This window comes from Platichthys flesus, chromosome 9 (genome assembly GCF_949316205.1).
Source record: "Platichthys flesus chromosome 9, fPlaFle2.1, whole genome shotgun sequence".
Lineage (NCBI taxonomy): Eukaryota > Metazoa > Chordata > Actinopteri > Pleuronectiformes > Pleuronectidae > Platichthys > Platichthys flesus.
Window position 1 is genome coordinate 9,338,337 of NC_084953.1, and position 27,311 is coordinate 9,365,647.

General features: G+C 40.9%; 1 protein-coding gene across 1 annotated transcript in view; it reads left to right on the forward strand.

The window, feature by feature from the left end:
- Positions 1–27,311, forward strand: part of LOC133960363 (adhesion G-protein coupled receptor D2) — an 81,541-nt gene that overhangs the window by 51,573 nt on the left and 2,657 nt on the right. Inside the window, exon 24 of the mRNA XM_062394891.1 lies at positions 12,168–12,250. Within this exon, the coding sequence (XP_062250875.1) occupies positions 12,168–12,250 (83 nt within the window). The remainder of the gene's footprint in view (positions 1–12,167; positions 12,251–27,311) is intronic.

Consider the following 27,311-nt stretch of genomic DNA (forward strand, 5'->3'; position numbering starts at 1 on the left):
GCTGGTTGGTGACTGCTGCTTGACCTTTTGCTCTGTTTCTTTTCTCTGTAATTGTACTCTGACTGGGATGTGAATGTGGTAAATGTGTTAATGTGGCACAAATCCATTGTGATTTCAAAGGTTGAAATTTAATTTCCACTGAAGCCTGTGTAATACATGAATCTGTCACTGAACTTGCACGTTTATCCCAAGTGAGTTTGAATTGCATATATCCTTGTATTCTGTTGGTGTAACATGTAACTGCAGTATGTTTCAGTTCTAAAACCTTCCTAAGTATAAAGCAGTATTCTACTATGTAGTTTCTTAAAAATCAAATAATCAATGTATTGAGACATAGATAAAGAGCCTGTGTGGTTTGTGGTCTGTTTTGAACCTTGCAAAAACTGTTTTAAACTAATTTACTGCTCAATTTCAAAACAGAAGTAAAAATTTTGTGTCACAGTTTTTATAGTGTGGATGTGATTGTACTCTTTATTGGTTTGGACTGGTGTTTGCAGGCCACTGACATCCGGAGACGTGAAGCATGCTTTTGGAAGAAAAACAATGAGACACCGTTTCTGTGGGAATTGACATCACATTGACAATTACCGCGGTGGAATCGCAGACGCTGGAGGCGAGGTGTGCGTGTGTGTGTTGTTGTGACAGAGAGATATTTGGCCTCTGAGCAGCAGCTTGTGTTAAATGTCTCACTGATGTAAAGTGATGTGTACTAATTCTACATCTGCTCGAACCAAACAGGGCTTGAAAGTTCAGCCAAGTCCCGAAAATCAAAATCACTTCCTCAAAGTTCATCTTATCCTTCCCCTTTTTTTTTGTATTTTGAAGTAATAGACAAATAAGTGGATATGGCTTTTGGGTTTTATGTGTGCGTGTGTGTGTGAGTGTGAGTGTGTGTGTGTGTGTGTGTGTGTGTGTGTGTGTGTGTGTGTGTGTGTGTGTGTGTGTGTGTGTGTGTGTGTCGACTGGGATTTGGATTGTTGGTTTGGCTGTTTAGAGGATGTGTGGCCCTGAAATGGGCTCTTGTCATGTGGGCTGAAGCTTTGAGGACTTGATTGTAGCCTCACAGTGTAAATACCCAAACAAACAGGCAGCGGTCAAAATGTGTTATCGGTTTGCCATGTATTTACATTCCTCATCCTCTCTGGTCTCCCTAACTCTCCCTCCCACTCTCGGCTTTGTTCATTTGAATTTACTCACAGACACAGTCTCCATCCATTCACTTTATTGACATAGTATGTGAATGGCAGAAGGAATATTCAGAAATCAAAGTGTCATGACTATAAAAGAGCTGCTGAAAGGGATTAAGTTTTGAATTGTCAGTTAAAGCACTCCTCGACTATTTCTCACTGTTGTGTGAAAAATCTCGAAACCATTCTCAGATCATTTGAAACACTTAAACAACTGTGTTTCCCTGCACTGGTACTACACTCTGGCATTTCATATTCATCACAGCCGATGAAATAAATCCAAAGATGAAATATTGAGCCCATTTGCTTGTTTTTAAGTGACTTTAAGCGCAGCTGTTTATGCATATGCGCCCAGCCGCTAAGAACGGCACCGTGCTTCTCGAATTTGTTTTCCACAGCTGTTCTGCATAACAGCACCACGCTATCACGCACCAGCGAAAGTCTGGTGAAGGGGAATCTATTCATAATTCAAAGAAACAACACGGCACAAGCAGTGTTGTTGTCAGATATAACAAATTGAGGAGCAAAAGAGTTGAATTTGTATCTGCTTACGGAGGTTGACTGCATTATACATACTGCAGGTGCCGCTGAGTGTGTGGTAATAGGATATATGATGGATGGCCAAGGCGCATGGGCTCTCATTCCTCTGGGTTATTCATCTATTTATCTGCTTATTTATTTATTCCTTCACCCAGAGAGACCCTCACAAACTCTGGATTTGCCTAAGGTGCAATAGAACCTAAAAGAGCCTGACCAGTATGGAAATGGGGTTGAGCACTGGAGGTTCTCTGTGGAGGATGTGTCAGGTGTACTGATGTCTGTACTGGTGTTCACTGGTAATGTAGGTTGTTGTAAGGATGCCTGCAGTTTGTGTAATTTTCATACATCTCGGAAATACATGAAATGCATTCAAACTTGCTATAATCCCAGGTTTTTGTCTCTTGAAGGATTTGTTTCTACTTCTGCCGAGGTGTGTTTTCACCCTGTTGGTTGGTTTGTTCATTTATTTTTAAACAGGCTTACAAAAAAACTACAACACTGATTATTACACAAACGAGTGGTAAGATGAAATGTGTGTCAGGGAAGAATAGATTCAAGTCTTAGGTAAGAATGTGCCCCTGTTGTCCAGATCTGCAACGTAATGAATGGCTTCTTTCTTGACATGTCCCCTCCCTTCACTGGGTTTCATGGAAATCTGTACAGTAGCTTTTGTGTAATGCTGCTGATAAACCAACAAACCATCAAACAAACAAACAAAATAGAATGGCAGTCATTGGTGTCCATACCCCAGCAAATGCCAGTCCCATAAACATGCCCAATTTTTTTCATCTAAATCATAGCATTTTTCTCTCGGAAATTGGCGAAAATATAAAATGCCATATAAAATTCTGTACTACATATTTAAAAAATGTTTGGGCTCGAAGCTGTTGTGTTGTAGCAGTCAGACATCTGTAACGAGACCGAACCTACAGGGACTCATGGGACATAGCGTTAGCAATCAACACACCTCTGATCACACACTATCGTTAACTAACTGCCTCTCATGTTTAACCCCGCCGCTGCTCCCCTATCAAGGGTGTCAGTCAAGGACCTGCGTGTGCCCTGGGGCAGGTCACCTCCCCTGGGCCAAGCTGTCTCATTGTACTGCTCCCCTGGACGTGCCATCGCCCATCACTTCATCTTAGTAAAAACACAGTGTAGAAAAATACAAGTAAATAAAATACACAAACAACAATTTTCTGCAAGTGTGTTAACGTCGTACTAAAACACTCACCAACACCCCCCCCGCCCGGAGCATTTTCTTCCTCGTCCTCATCTCAAGAGCCCATGGCAACGACATAGTCTGCAGCTTACGACAAAGCAAAGTGGGGAAGGGGGAGGGCGGAAGGGGTGGCGGGGGGGGCGTTAGGCTGTAGATCAGGGCAGGGAGGATGGCGGCGCGACCAGGGGGTGACAGGGGAATAACATCCCTTTCTCCTCAATTGACAGGGACCATAACTCCTGCCTCTCCAGGGACAGATTGAGAAAGGCAATAGCCCTAGGGGCTGTGAAGCACGCATGCTTAGGAGAATTGAAAGTTAAAAGAAAAACGCTGTTTGCCGAGCCACTTCCACTGATCCAGCCGACAGCACAGCTCTTCACCGCTGGAATTGTTTTTTTCTCTTGAGGTGGCGATAGAAAGGCCCAGGTGGCATACTGTCCATATGCTTTATCAAACAGTAAATCTCCTGTAGTATTTTGTCAGTATATAGTTTTCTGGATTCATGGAAGTTGGTAGGAGTTTTGGCACATCTTTCTTTTGCAGTGATCTGAGGTGTGGAACTCAGTTAGTCTACTCTTGTTTTGGGTGGGGAACAAGCTAGTTTCTGTCGAAATTTTACTTTCCATGAGACTTGATTGTGGTGAGTTTGTATAAAAGAGCACAAACTATGTTTTTACAGACATATACACACATCAGTGGAATTTATTCTCAAAATGTGGAAGCACATCACAGTCTACAGTAAAACTATTGTCTGCTTTGAATTGGAGGAAATATCAGATTTCAGCATCTCTTAGTTGTGCAATCGAAAAAACACACTGTCACAGAGAGATAGACCTAAACTAGGTGGAAAATATTTTTCAACCAAATCTCAAAAACAACTAATAAAACTTAATTATACTATCAAAATAATTTGTCGCTACAGTATCACTTCTAGAGCTTTTGAATTGGCAGGGTCACTTCATATCACTACTGCCAGTTTTGTTTGTCCCACATTTTTTCAAGCGAATATCAGATACTGCTGTTCTGGCAATTATTTATCAGGTTTAGTATTCTTATTTTGTTTCACATCATGAAATGATTATAAAGAGGGTTCAGTTTCAACATTCTTTATTTTATTTGCAGGCTAATGAATCCTGTTGGTTAACTAAACGCTTTCTGAAATAACACGTTAAGCTGTCATTTCTGTACATGTAATAGCAAAACTATGTTTTATATAATATTAAATTAGACTTTTTGTTGCGGCCGCGTCTGCAATCTGCAATTGTACATGCCAATGACGATCAGTGCGTCCACCCTTCAACTAGAGGCCGAAAGACTTTTATTTACAATAGAGATAAAAAAAACATTATTTACGAATACCCCTCCATTCAATTTGACTTGAATAACAACAAATTTCTGATTAACTCTCACCAGGGCTGCGTTAACTAACTCTGAAGTGTAGGTGTAAAACTTTCACCGAGCGCCCTCTAAGATCGCGTGTGTGTTTTCACAGTGCTGATGTAGTGTCATAAAGTTGTCTGATTGATTCAAGTTATAACCACAAGTGATAAAAACTAAGTAAAGATGAGAGAAAATTAACGTCTCGCAAAATGTATTGATTAAACACTTTAAAACGAGCGTGCGGTTGTGAATGGACGTGTAGCGGCAGCGTAGCAGCTTTTACGGCCTGATCAATTCACAGTGGCTTATTGAGTAGCTTCTAATGCCCCTTCTTTATTTTAAGTTGTAACCTGCAGATCGTCTCGCATGTGTCAAGGCTCGACAGAGAGAGAGAGACAATAAATTTTAATACTTCGTCTTTGGAAAATTACACATGCTTAATCATTGATTTTTATTGTTTCATCACGATAACATTATCCCAGCGGGTGAGGGCAGGCGAAAGAGCGGCTCATAAAATGAATAGAGGTTGAATTAGGTGTGACATTTTAAAGAGGGGAGTTGACATAATGAAACGATGGCGTAACCAACTTTGTTTGCACTAATGTACAATGTATTGATTTTGGCCGTGTAACTGTTTTATCAATATCAATGTTTGATGCTGTAAACATTTAAACAAGTGGAACCTCCCTACAGCAAATTTTCTCTTCCTGTTGCCGGTAAATCGACATGTCTGTTTGTTGGGAGAATAGAAAATAAATTATCAGTTTGACTGTTTGTTCCATTTGCCAAGTAATTAAAAAGACTGCAGAATAATTAAATACACAATCCCTTTTTTTTTTTCTACAGATATATACGGAGGACAGACATATTTTTCTTAGTCGCTCCACTTATTGGAATCATAATAATTTAAGCTACAGTCACTTCCAGCATGTTGTTGGTTTCTCTGGCAGCAATAGATCATTAAAAGGGCATCAATCCCTCTGCAGCCAGAGAATAGAGATTAATCAGTTATTGATTGATTTATCCTTTCATAAATTGAACTCTTTTCTTCCTGTCCCCCTTCTCTTGCTTTTGGTCCATTTGCATCTCCTGCATGTCCTTATTGAAAACATATTTTCTGGATTTATTCATCATACCCTCTCTAATATATCTTCAATGCTAATGTACATATTAAGTTTGTTCTACTTTCATCGCTGTCACATCCACCATAATTTCACCTCAACAACTAGAGTGCAAGAAAGATCAAATTTGAATGTGTGCACACCAGGATTTATCGCCTGCATATAAAAAATATATCAGGATCATTAACGCCATGGTGATGATGAAAGCTGGCAAATACTCACAAAATATGTGTGTGTGCGTATATGTGTGTGTGTGTGTAAGTGCGTAAGAGATATGATAAGGTAGATTGACTTCTAATATAAATGGCAGAGGTGTCTCCTGGTATCCGTAAAGCAGTGCCCTTTGTGTCCCTGCCTGCCAGCTTCACTTAGTGTGTGTGTGTGTGTGTATATGTGTGTGTCTGGTATATGGTATGAGCAAAGTGAGAGACTCTTGCAATTTATGTTACATACAAACATACAAGAGTTGTTTAAAATATTTCATTGTTGTATGTTTTCCCCAACAAATCTTTACTAATAATAAAGTACTTTATTATTACTTTTTTTAATTTTTTTTTTAACATGACATGTTTTAAGGTTGGGTAAGTTTTGGTTATATTTAGGTAAACGTTAAGATATTTTACGAATATGGATTAAGGCAAGTAGTAGTTATGCTACAGTGTGAAAATAAGTGAAATGAATGTAAGTCAATGTAATGTGCTCTGCATTGTGTATGTTTGTAGTTAGGTGTGTGTGTGTTTGTTTGTGTTAGTGAGAGAGAGACAGGTTGAGTTTGGGTGAGTGAGGGAGCAAGTGGGTAGGCCAGTGCACAGCCTTTACACACATTTATTAATGTACATTCAGTCTCTCTCTCTCTCTCTCTCTCTCTCTCTCTCTCTCTCTCTCTCTCTCTCTCTCTCTCTCTCGCTCGCCCTCTGTTACACACACACAAGACTAATAAAACACACACACACACACACACACACACACAAACATACACCGGGGCAGGCAGGTTAGCCCTCCTCCTCACAGGCACCTGCTCCGCTGAAGGTGAAAGAAGTGCTCACTTGAGCTCATTGAAAAGTAGATGTGACAGTAAATTTTTCAGGCCCTTGTGAGATGGGAGATCTTGTTATAGCAGTCAGGATGGGGGTCAGGGCAGTGGCTGCTTGATGATTGAGGAAAAGAGAAGTAAATTCATTCTGCTTCGGGCACTTTGTCAAGTGCCAGTAGCTTACCGTTGAGAGCCACTCACCCATCACTGTGTTACGGCCCCAGAGGTCACCTCCAGCGCCATAAATCTGCCTCGCCTCCTCGCCTGCTAAACCTATTGCCTTCCCCCGGCTGAGCACGAGTGGGGAGAGAGGCTGCAGCTGCTGCTGCTGCTGCTCCTCATAGTTACTCAAATGAACAAAAGACAGAAGGGGGAATATAGATTCTCTTTCTGAGGCTGCTGGTGGTGTGAGAGCAGTACACCTGGCGCGTTGTGCCACAGAAGTGATGTGTGCGTTTCGACTAATGGTTGCGTTGTGTTTTGTGTGAGTGTGTGTGTGAGTATACATGCTCAATATTTTGGGGTGGAAGATTTTGTGTGTTGCAATAGAAGCCTGCATGTGTTTACATACACATTTTTACTAGAAGTCATACAATATTTTGTGTCTAAAGTAGGGGTTGTGCAAATTTTCTTTTTAGATTGCTTAGTATATGAAGTTAATGTGCGTGAGAAGTAAGCAGATAATTGAAACTCAAGATTTGTTGAATTTGCCCTTTGCAAACAAAAAATAATAATTTTTTATAGTGATACCTGTCTTATATAATTTATCCACCTCGTCAGCTTCACACTCCTGCTTTTCCCTCTCCACTTGTGTCCCTGCTGAGTTTGCATCCCCTGACCCGTGCATCCGCCTGCTCCTCATTCTCAGACAGCCCTGTCTTGACCTTAATATACCTGGACACGCATGATATCAACAACACATGGTCTGCCGAATGTTATTTGCTGCAGAGAGTGAGAACACGACACAGGCCCCTAATCATGAGACAAGACATTTGTATACAGACATAGCACATCCATATATGTAGCTTAACCTTATGCTCTTGTATGAAATACTTAAAATGTTTTTCAGATTGTGATTATTCATATATATATTTTTTTCCCATTAGTAACATGTGCAAGTTGCAAGTATATGTTCATTGCACTAAAAATAATTATTTTGCTCCCAAAGCTCCTCCTCTGATTTTGTATTAAATGGCAAGAGATGTGCAGGTGAGGGAGATCATTATCATTTATTAAGAGAAAAGAACAATTATCCTGCTTTCTTAACTTGCTCATCAATCCACTTAAGCTGAACACCCACATGAGAGGGCAGAGGGAGAAGGTAGAGATGAGGAATGGCAGACAGAGAGATGAATGACATGTCTACAGTTTATTAATCTACTGAACAAAGTGAAAGAGTACTGGAGACTTAGACAGTACAACCAGTGTCTGTCAAACACTGTTTCCTAAACTTTGGCTTGCACGGTCTAATACTTTTAATTCCACATGTGACGTACTAACCTGCATCATCCAGCTCTGCATGCAGTGCCTCACTGCAGCTACACAAGAAGAAATGGTTTATTGCCGTGATACACATGAACAGAAGGGCTCAGTTGTGCCACATTTTTTAAACGGTGCGGATTTCACTTTGGGCTGCAGTCCACCAACACTGGTTGATGTCAAGCCATTTCTTCTTCTGATGAAATGTAAGATTGGTGTTTAGAAGATTCCCTCAGCTGTTTTTTGGAGGGGGGGTGGGGGGGGGGGGGGGTTCTTCAGTGTTTTAGCTTTGCCAACACACTCTTTAGTTTTCATCAAAAGGAAGGAGAAAAAAATATGCTTTCTATACTTTGTGACGACCAGAAAAGGGGGGAAATTGAATTTGAAGAGTGTGGGTAGGGCTTCAGTTACAATGCTAAACCTCATACTTTTTCATAGGGCCACACAAAAACAGACACCAACCTACGCAATCCCCCGGGGATCTGTTCTCTCTTTTCTAAATTGATAATTGAAATATCGTGAAATTATTGATATCCTTTGCCATGTGCTAACATTTTTCCAGGATGGTGGTATAGGACTGAAGTCAGAAGAAGGAAAAAGAATCTGGGTCTGGTGCGGGTATCTGTGTGTCTGCCTGTGTGTGTGCTTGTACGTGCGTGTGAGTGTGTTGTTTTTTTCCTTCTTTTTGCACATGTTTGTATGTCCACATGTGTACATATTGTGAGTGATCGCTTCTTTCTGAAGTCATTGCACACTGTAATGACACCTGCTCAGAATATGTGTGTACATGCATTCGGCTGTCCGTGTGTACACATATGTTTGAGTGTGTATGTGTTTGCACGTGCCTTTTAAGCTTGTAGTGTACGAACACCAGCCTGCTTTCAATATAGCCTCTTATTAGAGGGTGATTATCCTGCCTGCATCTGGCTTCTCTCAGCCGATGACTGGGAGTTGGATAGGCCAGGGGTACCCAGGGAAGAAAGGAGTGAAAACTTCCTGGACCCGGTTTTCACCCTCCACCCCTCAACTCCAATATACCCCACAACCTCTACAGAAACCACCAGAACAGAAAACTCGGAATCTGGGGGGAATTAGGTGTAAAGTATGGTTTGCGCACACGACTAGAAGTTCCCAAAGTTAAGTTTTACCTAAAAGATCTGCAGCTACTAGTGTCTGTCCTGAATTAACCCAGAGTTAAGGATAAACACTCGTAAACTTCCTCTGTTTGTTGTTTAATCTTGTTTATTATGCTTAAACAGGCATTTTACTGTGTCCTCCCATGGCTGTAAAATGCTATTAAATTTAATTTAGTCCAGGTTTGGTTCAAAACACAGTAAAATTGTATTTCAGGTATCGGTGGATGAACATTATATTTATGTATGTTGACTACAAGCTGATGAGAAGAGCAGGAATATTCCAGTAATGTTCCTGAAATCTCCAAACCACTATCTACAGCTTCTCTATAGAAATTAAATATGTCAATAAAATGAGTTAAATCCATAAAGAATATAAATTATGTTATTTATCAAAATGTTTCAAATCTTGCACAGAAAATAAATTAGTCTCGGTTTCAATAACACAGTTGGCAAACACATTGATCCTCTTCCAACAGACCAGACAACTTCCTTCTCGCACAGCCCTCCTAAACGCCAGTGGAAGATGCAGACTGATACACCTTGATCTAAGTAAATACTGTGAGGCGGAAAAGAGACGAGGAAAACGTGAAGACAAAGCAGAAACAGATAGTGGACGGGGGTGAAGACAGTGCGGCAGGATCCCGAGGGCCTGGCTGGGGACTTTGTAAGAACCCATACATCAGCTGTCAGCCGATGAACTTCCAAAGCGTCACAACGGGGAAACACAATAGACTGGACAGATGGTCGCAAACAAACTGCAGAGGGTTTGATGCTATTAAAAGCTGTTTACCTCATGCCAGAGGCCCGCAAGTGTAGTGGATGCATTGTGTGATCATTTCTGAATGACTGAATGTTTGACTGCTCGCTTCTGGAGTTTCATTGAACCCTCTGGTGTATTCTTAGCCACCAAATGACCATTTGTAGACTTGACTAAGACGTGCAAGTGTCTTAAGTTGTTTTCTCATAATTAAGATGTAATCAAAGGCGAGACATGATGGAAACACAAACCGTATGATGATTGATTTGCTCTCGGTGGACTCCAGCCAACTCCGTAGGCCATGACGAACTTTTGGCTGATAACCAATAACAAGACAAACATTAAAAAAAAGACCCCCCTCCTCTTTCCCTGTTCCTCTCTTTCCCCCTCCCATCCTTCCTCCCATCCTCTCCTCCTTCCGCTCCACTTCATCTGCTCTCCTAAAGAGAGGCTCTGACAGCTCAGAATGATGAACTCCTTCAGCGCGCTGACCTTTCTCCTTCGGACTAGTCACCCGCCCTCGTGCCCTCTTCCATGTAGATGAGACAGAGACAGATGAAGATATTCTGCAATGTGCGTGCATGCATGGGTGTCAGTGAAGGGGGGTGGGTTGGAAGCCAGGAGTTTCGCGCGGTGACACAGTGGAATTAGTTTTGGTGTTGGTGGATGACGGCCGACCCACCTTCAAATCAGCAGTCAACCAGGGAGATTAATCCAGACACAGGAGGCCTGTTGGAGAGCAGTCATGACAGGCCCTGAACGAGAGGAGAGAGACGGGCAGGGGGACAGACAGAGGGGGCGCGTTGCTTCACGACAATGACATACCTGCTGAGATTGTGTCCATATATCTACAGCATGTGTGGAACTTTGAGGTTTAACATACAGATTGTTAGACTGCCGTGGACATGAATAATGTTTCTCCACCGCGGAATATATAACAGTTGTATATTACTCTGAACTCATTTATGATATCTAATGGTCCAGTGGCTCATTTCCATGGTTATAAAAACACCCAACCTAATTAGAGCCTCTTAAAAAGGTGGGATTAACACAATTATTTTAATTCGATTTTATTTGTATTGCTCCAAATCATACATTATCTCAAGGCATTTCACATTTTAAGATTGAGACCTTAGAGTAGTATAGAGAATCAAACAATCCCCACAACGAGGAAGCACTTGGCGACCGAGGAGAGAAAAATGTTTTCCTCTTGCAGGACCAGACTCAGGGTGGGGGACCATCTGCCTCGACGGGCTCGGGTGAGAGGAGAGGAAATAGGGAGAGAGAGGAGAGGGGGTTGACGAGGGGTGAGAATAGAGAGAATATGTTTAATTTAAATGTCTTTTTCACAGTTCAAATTTTAACCACTGGTGTCCATCAGTGGTCTTCTGACCAAGTATCCTTGAACAACCTTTACACTACCTGCTCAGACAATACAATGAGCATCAGTTAAATCCCTGAAATGTAAATTGAATTGTTCTCATCGTGCCTTCTTTGCTTTCTGCTCCGCTTTTATAATCATTTACCTCATTTAGCTCTTTTAGACTTGTTAGTCTTGTTTCCATCTGCAGTACAAAAGATCCGTGCAAATTACAGGTCATATAGAGGGAAAAACCTGATGAATTTCATGTAATCGTGGATCCTGAGTTTTCAAGGGGAACCCTTCATTTATATTTAATGCTTCAGTTACAGATCAAACATGAGAAGAATACTGAGGTAAAGTAGTTGAATTGCCCTCTGGCCCCCTCCTTGCCCACTTCCTAGAAACTGCAGCATTGTGTTAATAAGGCGTGGTCCCTTTGTGGGTCATGATTCTGAAATTCCATTAGAATATCAGCCACTTGTGTATTTAACTAATGCATTCATCCAAGTACATGTTTGCTTTGACATAGAACACATGCAAATCAATCAGCAAGGCCACATCCAGTCATTCTTGGAGGACTCTCGTATAATTTCCTTTCTGTTATTTGAAATTTGAAATATCAGCCCAATGTTGAGATTTTTCTGGGGAAATATTTGGGTTGTAAAATAACCATGAAATTCTGTCATGTCTCATCAAGTTGAGATATGTAAATAGCGGAATTTTATATGTTTTCATTCGTTTGCAATAGAATTTTAGGATAATCCCTGCTCACTTACTCGCTCATGGAGTGTATCCCTGTCTTTGTGTGTGTGTGTGCATCTGTGTCTTCAGTTACTTTGCAGCACTGACTGCCAGAGCTAACTCTGGGTGTGTTTGTGTGTGTGTGTGCGCGTGTGTGTGCGTGTGTGTCTGTGTGTGTCTGTGTGTGTCTGTGTGTGTCTGTCTTCAGGTCAGCTGTCCATTCCTTGTGTTCCAGAGAGACTGGAAAATCCCTCGAGCCAACCCTTCAAAGGCACTCATCAGCATGGAAAGGTAACTGACTCCTGACACACACATACACACAGCGGGGTATATATAAGTCGCTCCGCTGGAACGTGGAGCTTTGGGTAACGGGGGCCGGGGCTGAACTGCGGCATTTGATCTTTGACTTTGGACAAAAACAGACTAAACTCTGGTGTTGAACTGTAACTGTGTTAGGTTAACACATTCAACAGCAGCAGGATTGATAATTCTCTCTGTCTGACTTAATACAGTATAGTTCTGTTTTAGTTCAGTTGGATTGAACAAAAGGACTTAAAGAAATACAAGTAGAAAAACATGTAGTAAATAAATATGTTAGAGATATGTACAATAAAATGTCTTCAGTAAATTAATTACTTGATAATAAGACCTACACTATTTGATACTTATCTTAGAAAGTGCCATTTAAAAAATCTAGCTCTGAATTATTGATGCTAATTATTTTAGTCACTTTATCAATTTTTTTTATTGTATACTGTTAAATAATTTAATAATAATTGAGTGAACTAATCGCTTTTTTAAAATATAACTTGTTGCATTTTGTAAGTTTCTAAAACAATGTAATCATTTCTTTTATCATACTTCAGATTTTCAAAATTATTTGTAATAAATTATATTATAATGATTTTTGTGAGATAAAAGTACTTACAGGGCTCAGAAGGGGTCACCCTCTCTCTCTCTCTCTCTCCCTCTCTCTCTCTCTCTCTCTCTCACACACACACTAACACACACACACGCAACTTTACTTGAATAACTTACTCTCCGCTGAAATAAAGCGAGGCCGCCAATGACCTGATCAGACTCTGCATATCATCGTCCCCCTGGTGGACAGCAGTAGAACCACACATCCCTTATAAAATGTGAATTTATGCAAACTATTTAAACTTATGAGTAACATGTTGTAGAATATATCTTACTATGTCAAAATGAAATTGTCAAATACGAGATTTCTCTTTTTATAAAAATTACACGTACTTTTAGAAAGTATGGATGTATTTTGCCTTTTCTTCGTCCAGACAAGAGTGAACTCCTCTGTGTTTAATAGTGTTCCAGTATCTTGATGAAGGTCACATGAGTTATTGTAATGAGAGGGGAGACTGTTGATCACTTAACATTCAGAGGTGGTTTTTCAAAGCTGTTCATAATCTCACTTCACATCCAGTCCAGTAGTTTGTAGTCCTGAAGCATGTATTATAATAAATAAGTTGAATCAATTAATCAATCACAAATTGTGTGAATCATTTAGGGGAAAAAAATTGTATATATTAGATAACCGCTTATTATTCAAGCAGCAAGTTCATTTAATTTCACAACAGAAAACTGACATATTAAGAAAAAAATTACCTCACTAAGGAATAATTACTATTTACTTTGAATATAAAACCAAAATGTACAATATAGAAAATAAATATGTTTTGCCTTAAAAAGAATTCGACTAAATACAAACCAAAGTCTTTCGGGGGGGGTTCCACTTTCTCTTCCTCTTCCTCTCTGCCTCTTTCACCTTCGCCAAACTGCTACTGCACAACAACTTTCAACTGTCGTAGCGCCGACGTGATCGAAGCTGACTTTGCTCTCCACCCAGCTTTGTTTTTCTTCGCAGCTGTTGGGTGGTCCCTGTCTCTCTCTCTCTCTCTCTCTCTCTCTTCCTCTCTCTCTCTCTCTCTCTCTCTCTCTCTCTCTCCCTCTCCCTTTCCCCCCCTTCTTACTCATTGTCAGGTTCACAGCGTCTGTTTCTCTTTGAGTGCTGTGGGAGCCAGGCATGGCCCGAAACTCAATACCTGAGTATACACAATTAAGTTCACACCAGAGGTTATTGGGTGGAAGTGTGGTCTCGTTCCACAAAATGTGCGAGTCAGTCAAAGGATAGAAGAGGGGGTGTGTGAGTGTTTATGTGTGGCTGGTTAGTTGGTCAAGGTTAACTAAATGACGGGAGGTGGAGGTGGTGTGTGTGTTCTCAGGGCGGTTCTTTGGTTTCAGCACAGGCCAGGGTGGGAGCCTCTGTCCTGGTTGGCTGGTGCTGCTATGGACACTTTGTCTGGACAGGTTGTTGCGTCCAATCATAATCAAACGTGAGGTTGTTGTGAGTGTGGTGTTTTGTTTTTTTTGCCGGGTTTGCATCACGAGGTAATCGTTATGCTGTTCTGTTGTCAGGCTTTTTCTGGTCTCGTTCAAAGTTTATGTAATTAAACTTTTCACCAGCTACAAAGCTTGATTTGTCAAAACAGCAAGGTATTGTCTTCCTATCAGAATAAAAGCATGATACTGTTTGGCAACATGAGTGGTTTTTTGGTGAATTAGATTTTCAATAATTCCTTTTTTATACACCCTAGGATTTATCAGAAATGTTCAGTGATAAACTTTTCAAACCTTTAAATTACTTATTGATTTGTTTAAATCTTTTCAAAAAACAGAAAAAAACCAATAATGCCGAGCTGGACTCACCCTAGTCGACCTTCCCAGCCCGTTGAGTGTTTCACTGTTGGACAAGTGAGCCACAGCTCCCTCTCAGTACCGCTCACACGCGATTGGGAGTCCCATGACAGGCCAGCTGGAACCTCCAGTCCATCCCCCCACCCCCCCACTACCACATGCACACACACACACACACACACACACACACACACACGCTCACAGAGACATATACAGACACAAATCCGCCATGGGTCCACCTCTGGCCAGCTAGACTGTCAGTCATTCAACAGGAGGGTTTTGAATGTGGGTGTTAGTGCGTGTGTGTTGGGGTGTGTGTGTAGGGGGGTTGTGGGGCTTCCTGTTTTGGCCTGTGTGTGCTTCAGACCTTCAAACTGCTGGTGTCGTGTCCGTCAGCTTTCGGACTCGCAAGAGATGTGAAATATAGTTCAACGTACATGTGGTTTTTGTAGCTGATATTGGAAACTCACTGCAGACTAATGAATTTTCTTCTGAATAGCTTATCAGCTCTTAAAACAGGACAAGGCGAGTTTTACTATAAATTATTTATAAGCTGTTGATCAAAATTCCCCATAACACACTGGCTTGACTGGACAAACTATAAAACCACATTTCTCCACCTGTAGTTAACAAGGAATTTCCAACATATGACATACAAAATCAAGTAACCATTGCCTATTTGTAAAAAAATGCTAAACGCAGGTCGGGTATATAGTATTAGCAAAAAATATATGTATATCAATGCACTTATATTCTTCCCTGTAAAAAACAGGCTCTTCAGGTCTGTTTGCACCACAGAGATTTGGTCTGTTTAGAGTAAATGAGACCATAGAGCGTTTACCTCTTAGTGGCAAAGGCTTGAATCGGGTTAATCAAAATCAGTTGTATTTGAAGAAGTGTAATCTATAGCTCTGCACACTCCTGTATCGTCACACACTAATGCACTTTAACATATGCACAACGTAAATGTCTGACACACACACACACGTTCGGGGCCTCTTCATTAGACGTGGATATGTCTTCGGGGGGGAGCAGCAGTCATGTTCCATTAATCCAACGCAACCAGTGGTGATTGATCAATTAGCCCTGCTTAGAGCTGGGGCTCAGGCTAATCAATAGCACTGATCACTAGCCAAAGGTTTTTCATTAAGACCTGCTGCTCTGCATGAGTAGACCCATTAGCATAGAGCAAATGGGCTGTGAGGAATGCAAATACTGGAGTGAAAAGACACACACAGTAGGTTTCCTCTCCATTTCGTGTTTTCATGGGTGATTAAAATTGTTTATTTTAAAGTTATAGTGTGGGTCGTTTAAGCCGCACATCTCTGTTACCTTTTAAATAATCAGAAATGTATCTTTTACTAGATGATGGAAAATTTAATGAAATAAATTAACATGACATCTGTACAAATTAGAATTTGACTGGGTGATATTTTAGTGTAATCAAATTTAAAATTGTCTGATGTGACAACACCACAAACTGAATGTTTAAAATATTATAAATAGGTATTAATAGGTGTATTAATCAGACACGTGTCAGTAATATTTCAATATTGTGTATTGTCTGTAGCAAAGTATTTACTTGTATTAAAATTTGGGTGACTTCATCATCCCAGTGTTTCTCAGAGACTCTTTGAGAGACCATCAACATATTGCCTGTTCAGTGTTGGATGCTTTGCATAACAGTGTCTGCTAAAATGTTGTATGTGACAATCATTAGTCATATAGTCTCCAAATAGTTTTTATGACGCCTCAGTGAGCGTTTCTAGCACCATTTCCCATTCGGCCTACTCACTGTTGAATCCTTTTTGTTGGTTACCTGAAAAACAGCGGATGTCGCTGCGCTACAGTGATATTTCTGATCCGCGACCCCGCTGAACCAACGGGATCATCTATAGCCGTAAACACAAAAACTCCACTGACAAACTCACCTTTCTCACCCTTTGCGAACCCTCAGTGGGGCCGAGAGCCATTGTTTCACTTAAACAATCCTCATTGAATTAAAATCTGGCCGCACGCTTTGTTCAGTGAGGCTGATGCATACTGCTGTCATGGGTCCTATCGTTAATGTGCCATCACTGCACCTCACATCCTCAGCAGACACAGGCAGCAATGAGTTTATTTCCTCCATCTGTAGGTATATGTGTGCACACATCTTGGTTTGTGTGTGTGTGTGTGTGTGTGTGTGTGTGTGTGTGTGTGTGTGTGTGTGTGTGTGTGTGTGTGTGTGTATGCGTGTGTGCGTGTGTGTGAAACGCTTATAGTGTGCAGTTTGTGTTACTGTTGCTAGGGTGAATGAGTAAGAGAGGAGGTTAGGGGGGTAGGTCATTCTGTGTGTGCGTTTGTTTTTGTGTGTGATAGTGTTAAATCATTCAACAGAGAGAAGAGCCGATGCATATTGTTTAATCTGGTGCTTTGGTCACTGGTAGATTCACATAAATCTGTCTCATGTAACAAAAAAGGTCTAAAGGTGATTTAATGTCAGACTGTAACAAAACACGGGAGCCGATGGTTAAGAAGACACTCGTTAAATAATTTATTCTTTATTCATTAGTCAAAAATACCATCTAACTTTAGTTGTTAGCAAACGGAAATGTGTTTGAGTTAGACTCTTACTTAATTTACTGTTAAGTATGTTTTGGGTGACAGGTTGGCCTGAGTCTTTATGTCTTTATCAAAAGGCTTCACAAAGCATCATATCTGTTAATTTGCTAAAATGAAGCATTTGACAACACTAAATTAAATACTTCCTTTGTTCAAGTTAATTTGTCTAGAACTCTTAACCCCAATCTGCAGGCGGTGTTCGTATTGCATTGTATGACAGTTTTATTCATATAGTAATACATAATAAATAAAACTAAAGGTTGTGTGCATATTAATGTTAGGACAAGGTTCAGGTTTAGGTGTTTAAACTTCAGGGATGGGGTGGGGGATGCCTTCAATAGGAGATGCTTGTACGTGCGTGTATGTTTGTGTGTCTCCATGTATTTTAGCGGAAAGGAAGGGAGTTGGTTGCAGAGATACTGAGGCAGACAGGAAGAGATCATCCTGGTGTTACCATGGCTGAGGTTGAGCCCTCTGGCTCCACAGGCCCATTCATAGTACACACACAGGTTATCCCTCAAGCACACACACACACACACACACACACACACACACACACACACACACACACACACACACAAACACAGATGCGTGAGGACACTAGTACACACAACATTAAAAACATGAATGTGTTCTTCCTCATGTCCCCTTACCAGCAATCTTTTACCTTCATAGCATTGGTTGTGTATCATTTTCTTCTTTTACCGTTCCATTCATGTGTCACTGTATGTTCAAAACCTCAGTAAATCATTCCAATGTGTCCACCCGGCCCAGCTACACACACACACACATGCACACACACACACTAAAACCATTTGCACTGATGTTCAAAGAGTTTGATGAGTTTTTCGCTGGGATGGCATGGCAGCGGAATGATATTTCCGTGAGCTGTGGGTGGGTTGGATGGATGGATGGATGGACGGATGACACCGTATCCACCCACCTTGGGGAGAGGAAGTCCCTATCAGAACACAACAGGAAAGAGACAGCGCAAAAACAAGCGCATGTCTTTTTGGACATTAAATCACTTCCTGTAGGGCTGTGGGCTGCCTCCCCCACCATCCCCAGCTTCCACCTCCCAGCATAGTTGAACCACCCTTTTGGCAAGACAGCGAAACTGATCAAATCTGTGGACTCTGATGTGTGTGAGCACATCTCCTGTGAGAGGTAAAGTGACAGGAACACATCTCCTTTGTGTTGTTGTACTGATGAGGGAAACACCTGACGAAGAGAAGGAGTTTGAAACCCTGTTTAGAACAACTTTATTTGTTATCTTTTATAATATGAAACCCCTTTGCTTCTAAGCCAGCCTATAGCCTGCATATATATATATATATATATATATATTTAATTCTGTGCAGCCTGCCAATCTGATTTATCACTGTGACTTGCAGATGTGATGAGCATCATAGGATGCCATATAAATCCGTGCACCCTGACAGATCACAAGCCCTGAGTGGTGCGACTGCTCTGATCTTCTTCCAAGAACAAAAACAAAGAGACAAAAAGGTTTATCTGTGGTTGTGGCTGCAGGAAAAGACCATTTTATTGATGACAGGAAAAGACAATGACACCAGTTTCATTCAAAACACAAACACAATCCTCAGTGGGCCTGGCTTTTCTTTTTTTTACAGGTTGTGTGTGATCTTAACATGGAGACATCAGACATCGTATACAAAGCACATATGAGAGTAAGTCTCATACATGTATCAAAAGTGCCGCCCTCGCACAATGCTCTCCACATCCAGGGCACAGCTGTAAAAAAATATGACTTCCTTCCTTGTAGGCAATTTCCTGTTTATGTCTGAATGCAGGTCGGGAGAGGAGGATAGTGGTCTCTACCGCATCCACCGTCATCCTTCCCCAGGTTTGACCTCTGTCCGGATGATGCTGGATCCTATGGATTCTGTCGCTAAACGAAATATGCACAGCTATCTTTCTTTTTCCATCTTAGCACACAAAATGAAATATACCCACAAAATAAAATCTGTTGTACTTTTAATTATAAGCAAAAGATTGGCACTCAGTGGAGTTTACCTCCGCCAAGGCCCATAGTCCTCCTATGATACTACAAGTAAAAACACTAGATCCATATTTTTATTTGGATTCACACCTCATGCCACACACTCATTATTTTCATGAACATATACTATCTCTCAAAAAATTCCTGGAACGGCAGTCAGCTGTGGATCCGCACCAACCTTTAAGGGGTTCTTCCCTGACCTATTCCATATCTTTCCACTCATTTTCATTTTAGTCCATCCAGTAGTTTTGGGGTAATCTTGTTTCCAAACCAATAAACCAACTCACAAATGGATATGGGTGAAAACACAACCTCTTTGGTAAAAAAGCCTCATCTACAAAACACATACAAATGAGTATACCCGCAAAGCAAACGCACCTGTGATCTTATTCATTTTTTTGTTCTCTGCCAGGTTTAAGAGAGCCCCCCCACAAACACACACACACTCTCCCCAAAAATGTTTCAATTGCACACACATGGATCTTCTTGAGGCGCCCAGTTTGTTTCATTTTCTGCTGATTTGCCTGAAACAGGCAGTGACTGCTGCTGTGAATGTTTAATTTAAGAGCTCATGTTCCCCTCTTTGTGCAGAGGTTGGAAGCGTGGACAGGCTTGACAAGGTAAGGGGGGGTCCAATGGTGATGTTGGGGCAAAAAGGGGGGATGGCTTGTGGAGACCCGAGGTCTCTGGGCGCAGTCATTAAGATGGCTACTCTGTTTAGAGATGAGAAAGCATGCCCTGCACTCTGGGCTCATTGAAGATGCTCCCCTGCCTACATGGAACATCCATTATTTATGATTTTTCACAAATTCCAACTGACATTTTCATCAGTTGTGGATGTCTGTTTCTGATTTGGTTATGCTGGGTGTGGCTGTCCTATCCGCCAAGAGGAAAATATTGGTTGAATACAACTGTTAGTTATTACAAAGCAAGGATTTTGCAGTTGGGTGCAGGTTTGTTATTACTTTTACGTCTGTGCTTATTTTTTGCTTTTGACACAAAAATAGGGTATCTATCACCCTTGCTATATCTGAACCACTGGATTCAGTTAGTTCTTTTAATGTTGAACTGTAGAACCTGGTGTCAAACTCGCAGCTTTTAGTTTTTAGTTTTCAGAAAAATTTTCAGTGACTGCACAGTTTAGTGTAACCACTTTCAGACGACAATGACCAGCCAAGTTCTGTCAGGAAGTGTTGTCACTCTGCTGCCTACGACCCCAAACTCATTCGTCCATGGATGAGCCAGTATTGATCGGACCACTGCCCTGTGCTTTGGTATTCAGCCTCGGGCTTCATGCAGCCTCACCCTACCCTACATCACTCACCTTACATTAGACTCTGAGCTTGATATACATCGATCTGTTAGGCTCTGTTACAGTCTTAGAGAGAAAACTTGTCAAATGCCAGTTAACATGAGATCCAACAGAAGACGCCGCACACTTGCTGTCAGTCTTGTGTTCGGAGCTAGAAGTTGATTCAACAATACTCATTAAACTGATATACATGTTTGTTTTAAGGAGTTTTTGAGCAGTTGGAAACTTCAACACCATAAACATGATTTTAGACTTTTAGAGTATGAATTTAACTTAAATTAAATTAAGAAAAAAATGATTAAAACTCCCTTAAGAAAGCAAAGCTGATAACAGAAAACCACTACATTCACGGTGCCTGGACAACCAACCAATTTCGGTTGTTGAAAATGTAAAGTGTTGTTGTTTTATCAGCCAGTTGGAGCCTTGCTACCACCAATTTATTGATGACACAGAAAACCAAATACATCCAACTCTGCAAATTGATCACAAAATGCAATGATTGGCTTCATAACAGCAAAATCCAGCAAAAGAGGAGGTTTTAAATAAATGGTCAATTGTGAAGAGGAAATTCCATGTTGATATAAGAGAATGCCAGTATTGTCATAAATGCATGAATTACCTTGGTGTCGCCAGTTTGGGATTCTTTGTGCGTGCCTTGCAATTCATTGTGAATAATAGACTTGTATCACGTCTTGCAAATGATGCTCTCGCTATCAGTAGCAAAACTGTGGGTCACCTCAAGCACATGCCACATGCGTATTCACACTTAAAGGACATTCAAGTGGAGTTGAATACGCCGCTCAAGCACCAGCAACAAGTTGTACGAACAAGGTTGAACAGTTCACTTTACACCATTGAGAGTCTCGTTGCACAGAATTGGGCTTGAGTGTAAATACAGTGGAGTATGCGAGTATGCAAAAGACCACCATGTGAACAGACCTATCAGAGATTTGGATTCTGGCCCGTTACACTCAGTTGACTTGGTTGCAATGCTTTTTTTTTTTTTTTTATCATTCTCAGAACATACAAAGGATCCATTAGTGGAACAAATAATGAACTTGGAAGAATTCAGTAAAACTTTTTTGTTTTATAATTTCCGACATTAACATGGACACAAAAGGTGGTAAAATTCATTTCACAAGCATAAAGCATTAATGACCCTTATTTGACTCAATACAGAACCTTGATTAGATTCAGAATGTTTTCTGGTTCTTTTGTCAACACTTCTGATCTGGTAGGAACATAGTGGTAGTGATTTTATTCCATCATTTTTACCTTGAAAGAAGAGACTTGCTGAGTAGCTGCACTTACAGGATTGTCTATCAAACACAGTTATTGTCTAACCATCCTGCGCTCATCTTTAGAAGCAGTGAGACTGACAAACTCTATGTTTTCCCTTGGGTTTGTTGGAGTATAAGTATTGTGTCGTAAGTTATTTGTTGTAACGGATCAGGCTAAAATAGGGGAGAGCATCTCTTGTGTAGATTTTGTGTGTGGGAAGTATCAGATGACACCTAAAGTTGCAACGGAATGACCATTCAGTAATTCAGCAGCTTAGTCGGATAGGCAACCATGACCTGGTTGGGAATATAAAATGGCAGAACACGCCTTTGCTGTCTCACGGTGCGGTTTGCAGCTGCTTTAGCAACCGGGGCTAGGCTGGTTCTTATCGTGATATCTAACAGAGGGTCGGCCCACACAAACTCCGTCCCCTACCAGAGAGCACGGAATCCCAAAAACCAAATGTTTACAAGATTATACATTTAGGTGATTGGCCAAACTATTGATTTAGTAGATTTGATCCCGGGCTTGTCAGGTCCACGTTGATCAGCACGTCCATGTGAGGAGAGGCAACCTTTCCTGTTACACCTACAAGGAGTTGATGTTCCCCCTAAGATCTTCACTAGGGCCTATATAGCCTCCTTTTTTCATCTACGTTAAATGCTATGATGTTCATTTATAGGAACCCCTAGTGCAGTGTGAGTGCAGCCTCTGGCAAGGACCCGGCCTCTTAGGAGTGTTTCGCAGCTTACAGAAACTGTTGCCGTCCCAGGAGAAGGACAGCAGACTAAATAACCCTGGAGAGTTTTGCATCAGAGTGACAGCGTCGCAGCAGCTGTTTGCATCTGAAGGCCTACCAGCAATTGTCCGTGTCGCTCCGAAGCAGAGAGAGAAAGAAAGGAGAGAAAGTTTCTGCAAGATTCAGCCTTCATGGGAATTTTAATGATGATCTTACCAGGAGACATTTGTGCAGAGACGCTTTATATCTGTGGACGCACATGCAAACATTCACTCTTTAGTTTTGGTTATACATGTGGGATGCAGTGTGTCAAGGATGTATATTTATATTGTAAATGTATTGCTTTAATACTTCTGTTTAGGAGATGATGCTTTCTGACCTGCACATTTGTTTGTTTATTTGTTTACACAAAAACTGCTGAACAGATTTCTAAAAACATGGGCCAACAAAGACCTCCTTTTGTTTTCGTGTGGATTAAGTGTTAGTCCAGGATTTATTTTAATTGTCTTTGTCGTTAGGAGAATTGGCTGGTTTAGAGATATTTAACTTTTCCCAGAGAATATTTCATGGATCTTGATATAAATCATATGAGCCTGAGAATTTGGATATGCTGGTTAGTTCACACAAAAATGAAATCACGGGATCACAAAGAATATTAAGGTAAACAACATGGTGTAAATTAAGCCGTTTCAAATCCAATATGAATGTTGGGGCTTAAAGACCTTTAGATGACACCACAAGAGCAGCATGGAGTAATTTTCAAATTTTTTCTGGTGTTTTATTACGTCTAAAGATTTAGTCCCCATTTACTTAATTTGAATTGGATTTGGCTGCAACGCTGTTTGTCCCTTAAACTCCAATGGGTTTTGTTGACTTAATCACTCCACCCACCCCTCCATCAGCATAGTGGATACTGGATAATGAGTGAATTTTTATTTTTGGGTGAACTATCCCTTGAAGCAGACTGTTGCCCTGGCAGAGGTACAGTAAATAGTAAATGGTCTGTATTAATATAGAGTGTTATTAGTCTTCATGACCACTTAAAGCGCTTTAAAGCACAGTTTTGCCTTTCACCCATTCACACACCCATTCATACGGTGCATTCATGTGTTCTTCTGAGTGCTCTTTAAAATCTGCAGTGTAAACAAACACTGATCTCACAAACACTGATCCGTTGCTGACAGTGTGGGAGTTAAGACAGTTGAATGAAAACGCTCACATTAAGACATTTAGGATAATGTACGTCACCTCATTAGGCAGCTGGTGGAACTCGCACAGGGCCTTGATGGAGAGCATTCAGTCTTAAGTAAGAGCAGCAGCCAAATTATTTGCTTCCCGTGTTTGATGCTGGTCATTCAGCTCAGTAATGTAAAAGCCACAAGAGCTATTGTTAAGATAGTATTTACCTGTGTGGTTCCTGGAATTGATTTCCATAGATACATGTGGCTATGAATAGCTGCAGATAGATCCTGTGTGTGTGGTTGTGTGTGTATGTCTGTATGTGTCTGTGTGTGTCTGTCTCCATGTGTGCGTGATTGGTGATGATCCCGTTCTTTGTAGGTTCCCGAGCTCTCGACAGTAGGTCACAGCTCAAGGCTGCTAGTGGTCCTGTCAGATTAAAAACATTCTGGTTTTATGTGATGGGATCTGAGGCCGCCGCCCTGCCTCATTTCATGGTGCTGGCTATACATTTTACTGTTTGCCTGTCAACCCGAGTACGAATGAACACACACAGACCTCACACCCTTTCACTTCTTCTCATCCATTCTGTAGTAAAAGTAGAATTTTTTTGTGTTGAGTTTATTGAAAAACTGTGTGTGTGTGTGTGTGTGTTTGTGTTTATGTGTTCACACTATATTACAGTGTTGGTAAATCTGACATCTTGGGGAAATATTGTCGATAAAGTTATTCAATGATTTTAATCTTAGTATTTATTTGTTATTATATCACTAGAATTAAGACAATAGTACGTTTGGTGTTGTGGTTGGGAATATGTAATTTGTCTTGAGTAATTCAATTGCACAATGTTTTAGATATACAGTATGTTCAGACCCCCCCCCCCCCCCCCGAGATGCTTCATCCTATGAAATACATTGGGTTTTATTAACCTCCAACAAGGAGGTTATGTTTTCATGTCCCCTTCCTCTCTGTCTGTCATTAGGATTACTCAAAATCCACTGAACGGATTTCCATGAAACTTTGCAAACAGGTGCAGCCACAATTTATTTTTTCACTTTTATTAAAATGGCAAGACTCTGGTTATCCTTGGCAGAGGTATGTGCTGTCCGAGCGTCCTTCTAGCTCCTGTAGCGACACACAACGGTTTCTTAGAAATGAACAGGAGCAGACTGAGCAGTCCAATTAGTTTGAGCACAAGGAAGTTTGAAGACATGTACTCCGTTGGTCCTGATACTGCTGTGGTGGAGGTTCTGCTTGTTCAGATGTTAAACTCCAGCGGTAAGCAACTGTCCAGTGGACTGGTAAATGAATAAGTAACTTCACAGTCGATTTTAGTGACATGTTCTCTCGTAAACAGTTCACACTGCCAAAATCTTTCCTTAGCTTCTCAATCTTCTCATGTTGCTGTCGGTTCTGCTTCTCACTTTAATTTAGTTATTTGAAAGTTTTCAATTGTTGTGTCTTTTGTGTTAAGTGTGCCTTAAAGTTCAACCAAAAACCTCATCATTCTTATTGCTGTTTTTACATAGGTAGACGCTCTCTTTCCTCAGTATTCTGTGGCTGATGAACAGTGTCGTGACATTCGGGTTGTCATGTTATTACAGACGCTACAGACCTCTTTCTATGTCGTACCCATAAAGCACTCTTTGTGACACCGTCGAAGCAAAGGTCAAGATTCCACGTGCACTCAAGCATTTACCCTCGCCACTTGGCTGAGGTCTGGCAAGATTAATTCTTTGTGTCTTGCTATCTCTCTATGTGCCAGTTTCATCTTTCTTACAATGGAGCCAGGCAAACACAGAAGAAAAGTGCATTCCTGAAAGTGTGTGTGTGTTTGTGTGTGTATTTTTAAAAGACATTGGTGCAACCGTTTTAACAGGGCGACTGTTTGAATTAGATGTTCTAACCCCCCGCTCGCTAAGTGGATTTCTGAAGTGGCTGTAGTTGGAGGCTTTCAATCGGATGCAACCTTGAGTCCTTTTTTATGTGAGCTCTGTAGGATTTAAGTGCCGGTATAACATGAGCACGACTGAATGCATGCTCCTCATTTTTTGAAATTGAAAAATCTCCGAAGGCTCTCCCCATTGTGCAGGCAATTAATGGAATGCTGGCAGCGAGGTTCAGGTGCCTAAAAGTTGTATTTTCTCTCCCTCTCTCGCTCTCGTTTAATGACTAATAAAGGATAATCATCGTGGAAAAAAAACATCATAATGCTGTAGGCTTCCTCCTTATGCACAATGATGTATAATGCATGTTTTGAAATGAAACAGCAGCGGCCTTCGAACTGTTCCGTCTCCAAACCTTTGCGTATTTGTTTTGCATGCCACAGTGAGGCTTTTTGCATAACAATAGTGAGTGCTCCCATTAACAGTGCCATGCCTATTAATTTGATCTTTACATTTTTAAACTTTGTCCATCAGGCTGCCAAGCACCAGGTCCCCCAGTCGCTGTTTGGTGCAAGTGCTTAGAAAGTTGGCTAATTGCCTCTCTGAAGAGTTGTGCTGTTTCTGTTTGAGCCTCCTTGTTCTTCCTGTGTGAGCCTCCACCAGCTGTATCACTGGAACAGATGAATAAACAATTTTTAATCTTCAATAAAAATACAAATTAAGGCTTTTTTACTTTGATTTGGAGATTATGTCTCAATAATTATATTCATAATAATAATTATCTATAATGTTTTTTCTGTATCTTGATATCCAAGGTAAAACTGAAATATAAATAAAATGGCAATCAACATAAAATGAATTCATGTTTGATCCGAAAAATAATAATAGACTCAATTAGCTAGATTACATTTAGAGTAATTGATGTTTTCAGATATTAAAATGGAGGTCACTGATTGGTGCGGTCGATTATCCATACTGCTTAATCCACCAAAGACAGGTTTTGCCACCATGCCGTGCTGGTGGGTGTTTGTTTTATTCCCATTGAGCTTTTTTCTCAGGCTTCTGGAGCCTCAGGGCCTGACTGAAACTGGACTCGGTGGCAAACCGGCTGATTCCATCTTTCAGTTGCACCTTTTCCTGCAATCTTGGAACACTTCCAAAAGCTTTTCTCTTTTTTCTTCCCTTCTCATGCCCTCAGTCTCTTCTTCTTTGACTGTGCTTTGACAATGCAGGGAAACGTACAAACACATCTCAGTAAACACGAGTGATGTGGTTCCAGAGTTTAAAAGCTTCAACAATGGCAGACACAACTCGGGGCTGTTTGTGGGACGGAAGGGAGAACTTGTTTAGAAACTGACAGCACTGTGTGTGTGTGTGTGCGTGTGTGTTTGTGTGTGTATGTGTGTTAGAGAGAAAGAACTATGTGTGTTTGTGTTGCTTTTGGCAAGTTATTCATTTCTCTTTTTTCTTCTTCCTCTCTGTGTGGTTATCTTTTGAGTTGGCCGGTTTGGAGTTGATGTCCACCTTCAGGGATGCGCATAGCATGCATTTATGAGTATTTTCACCTGAGGCTGCACTTGTTAGAGTCTGCAGATAAATGTATATACATTATTTAT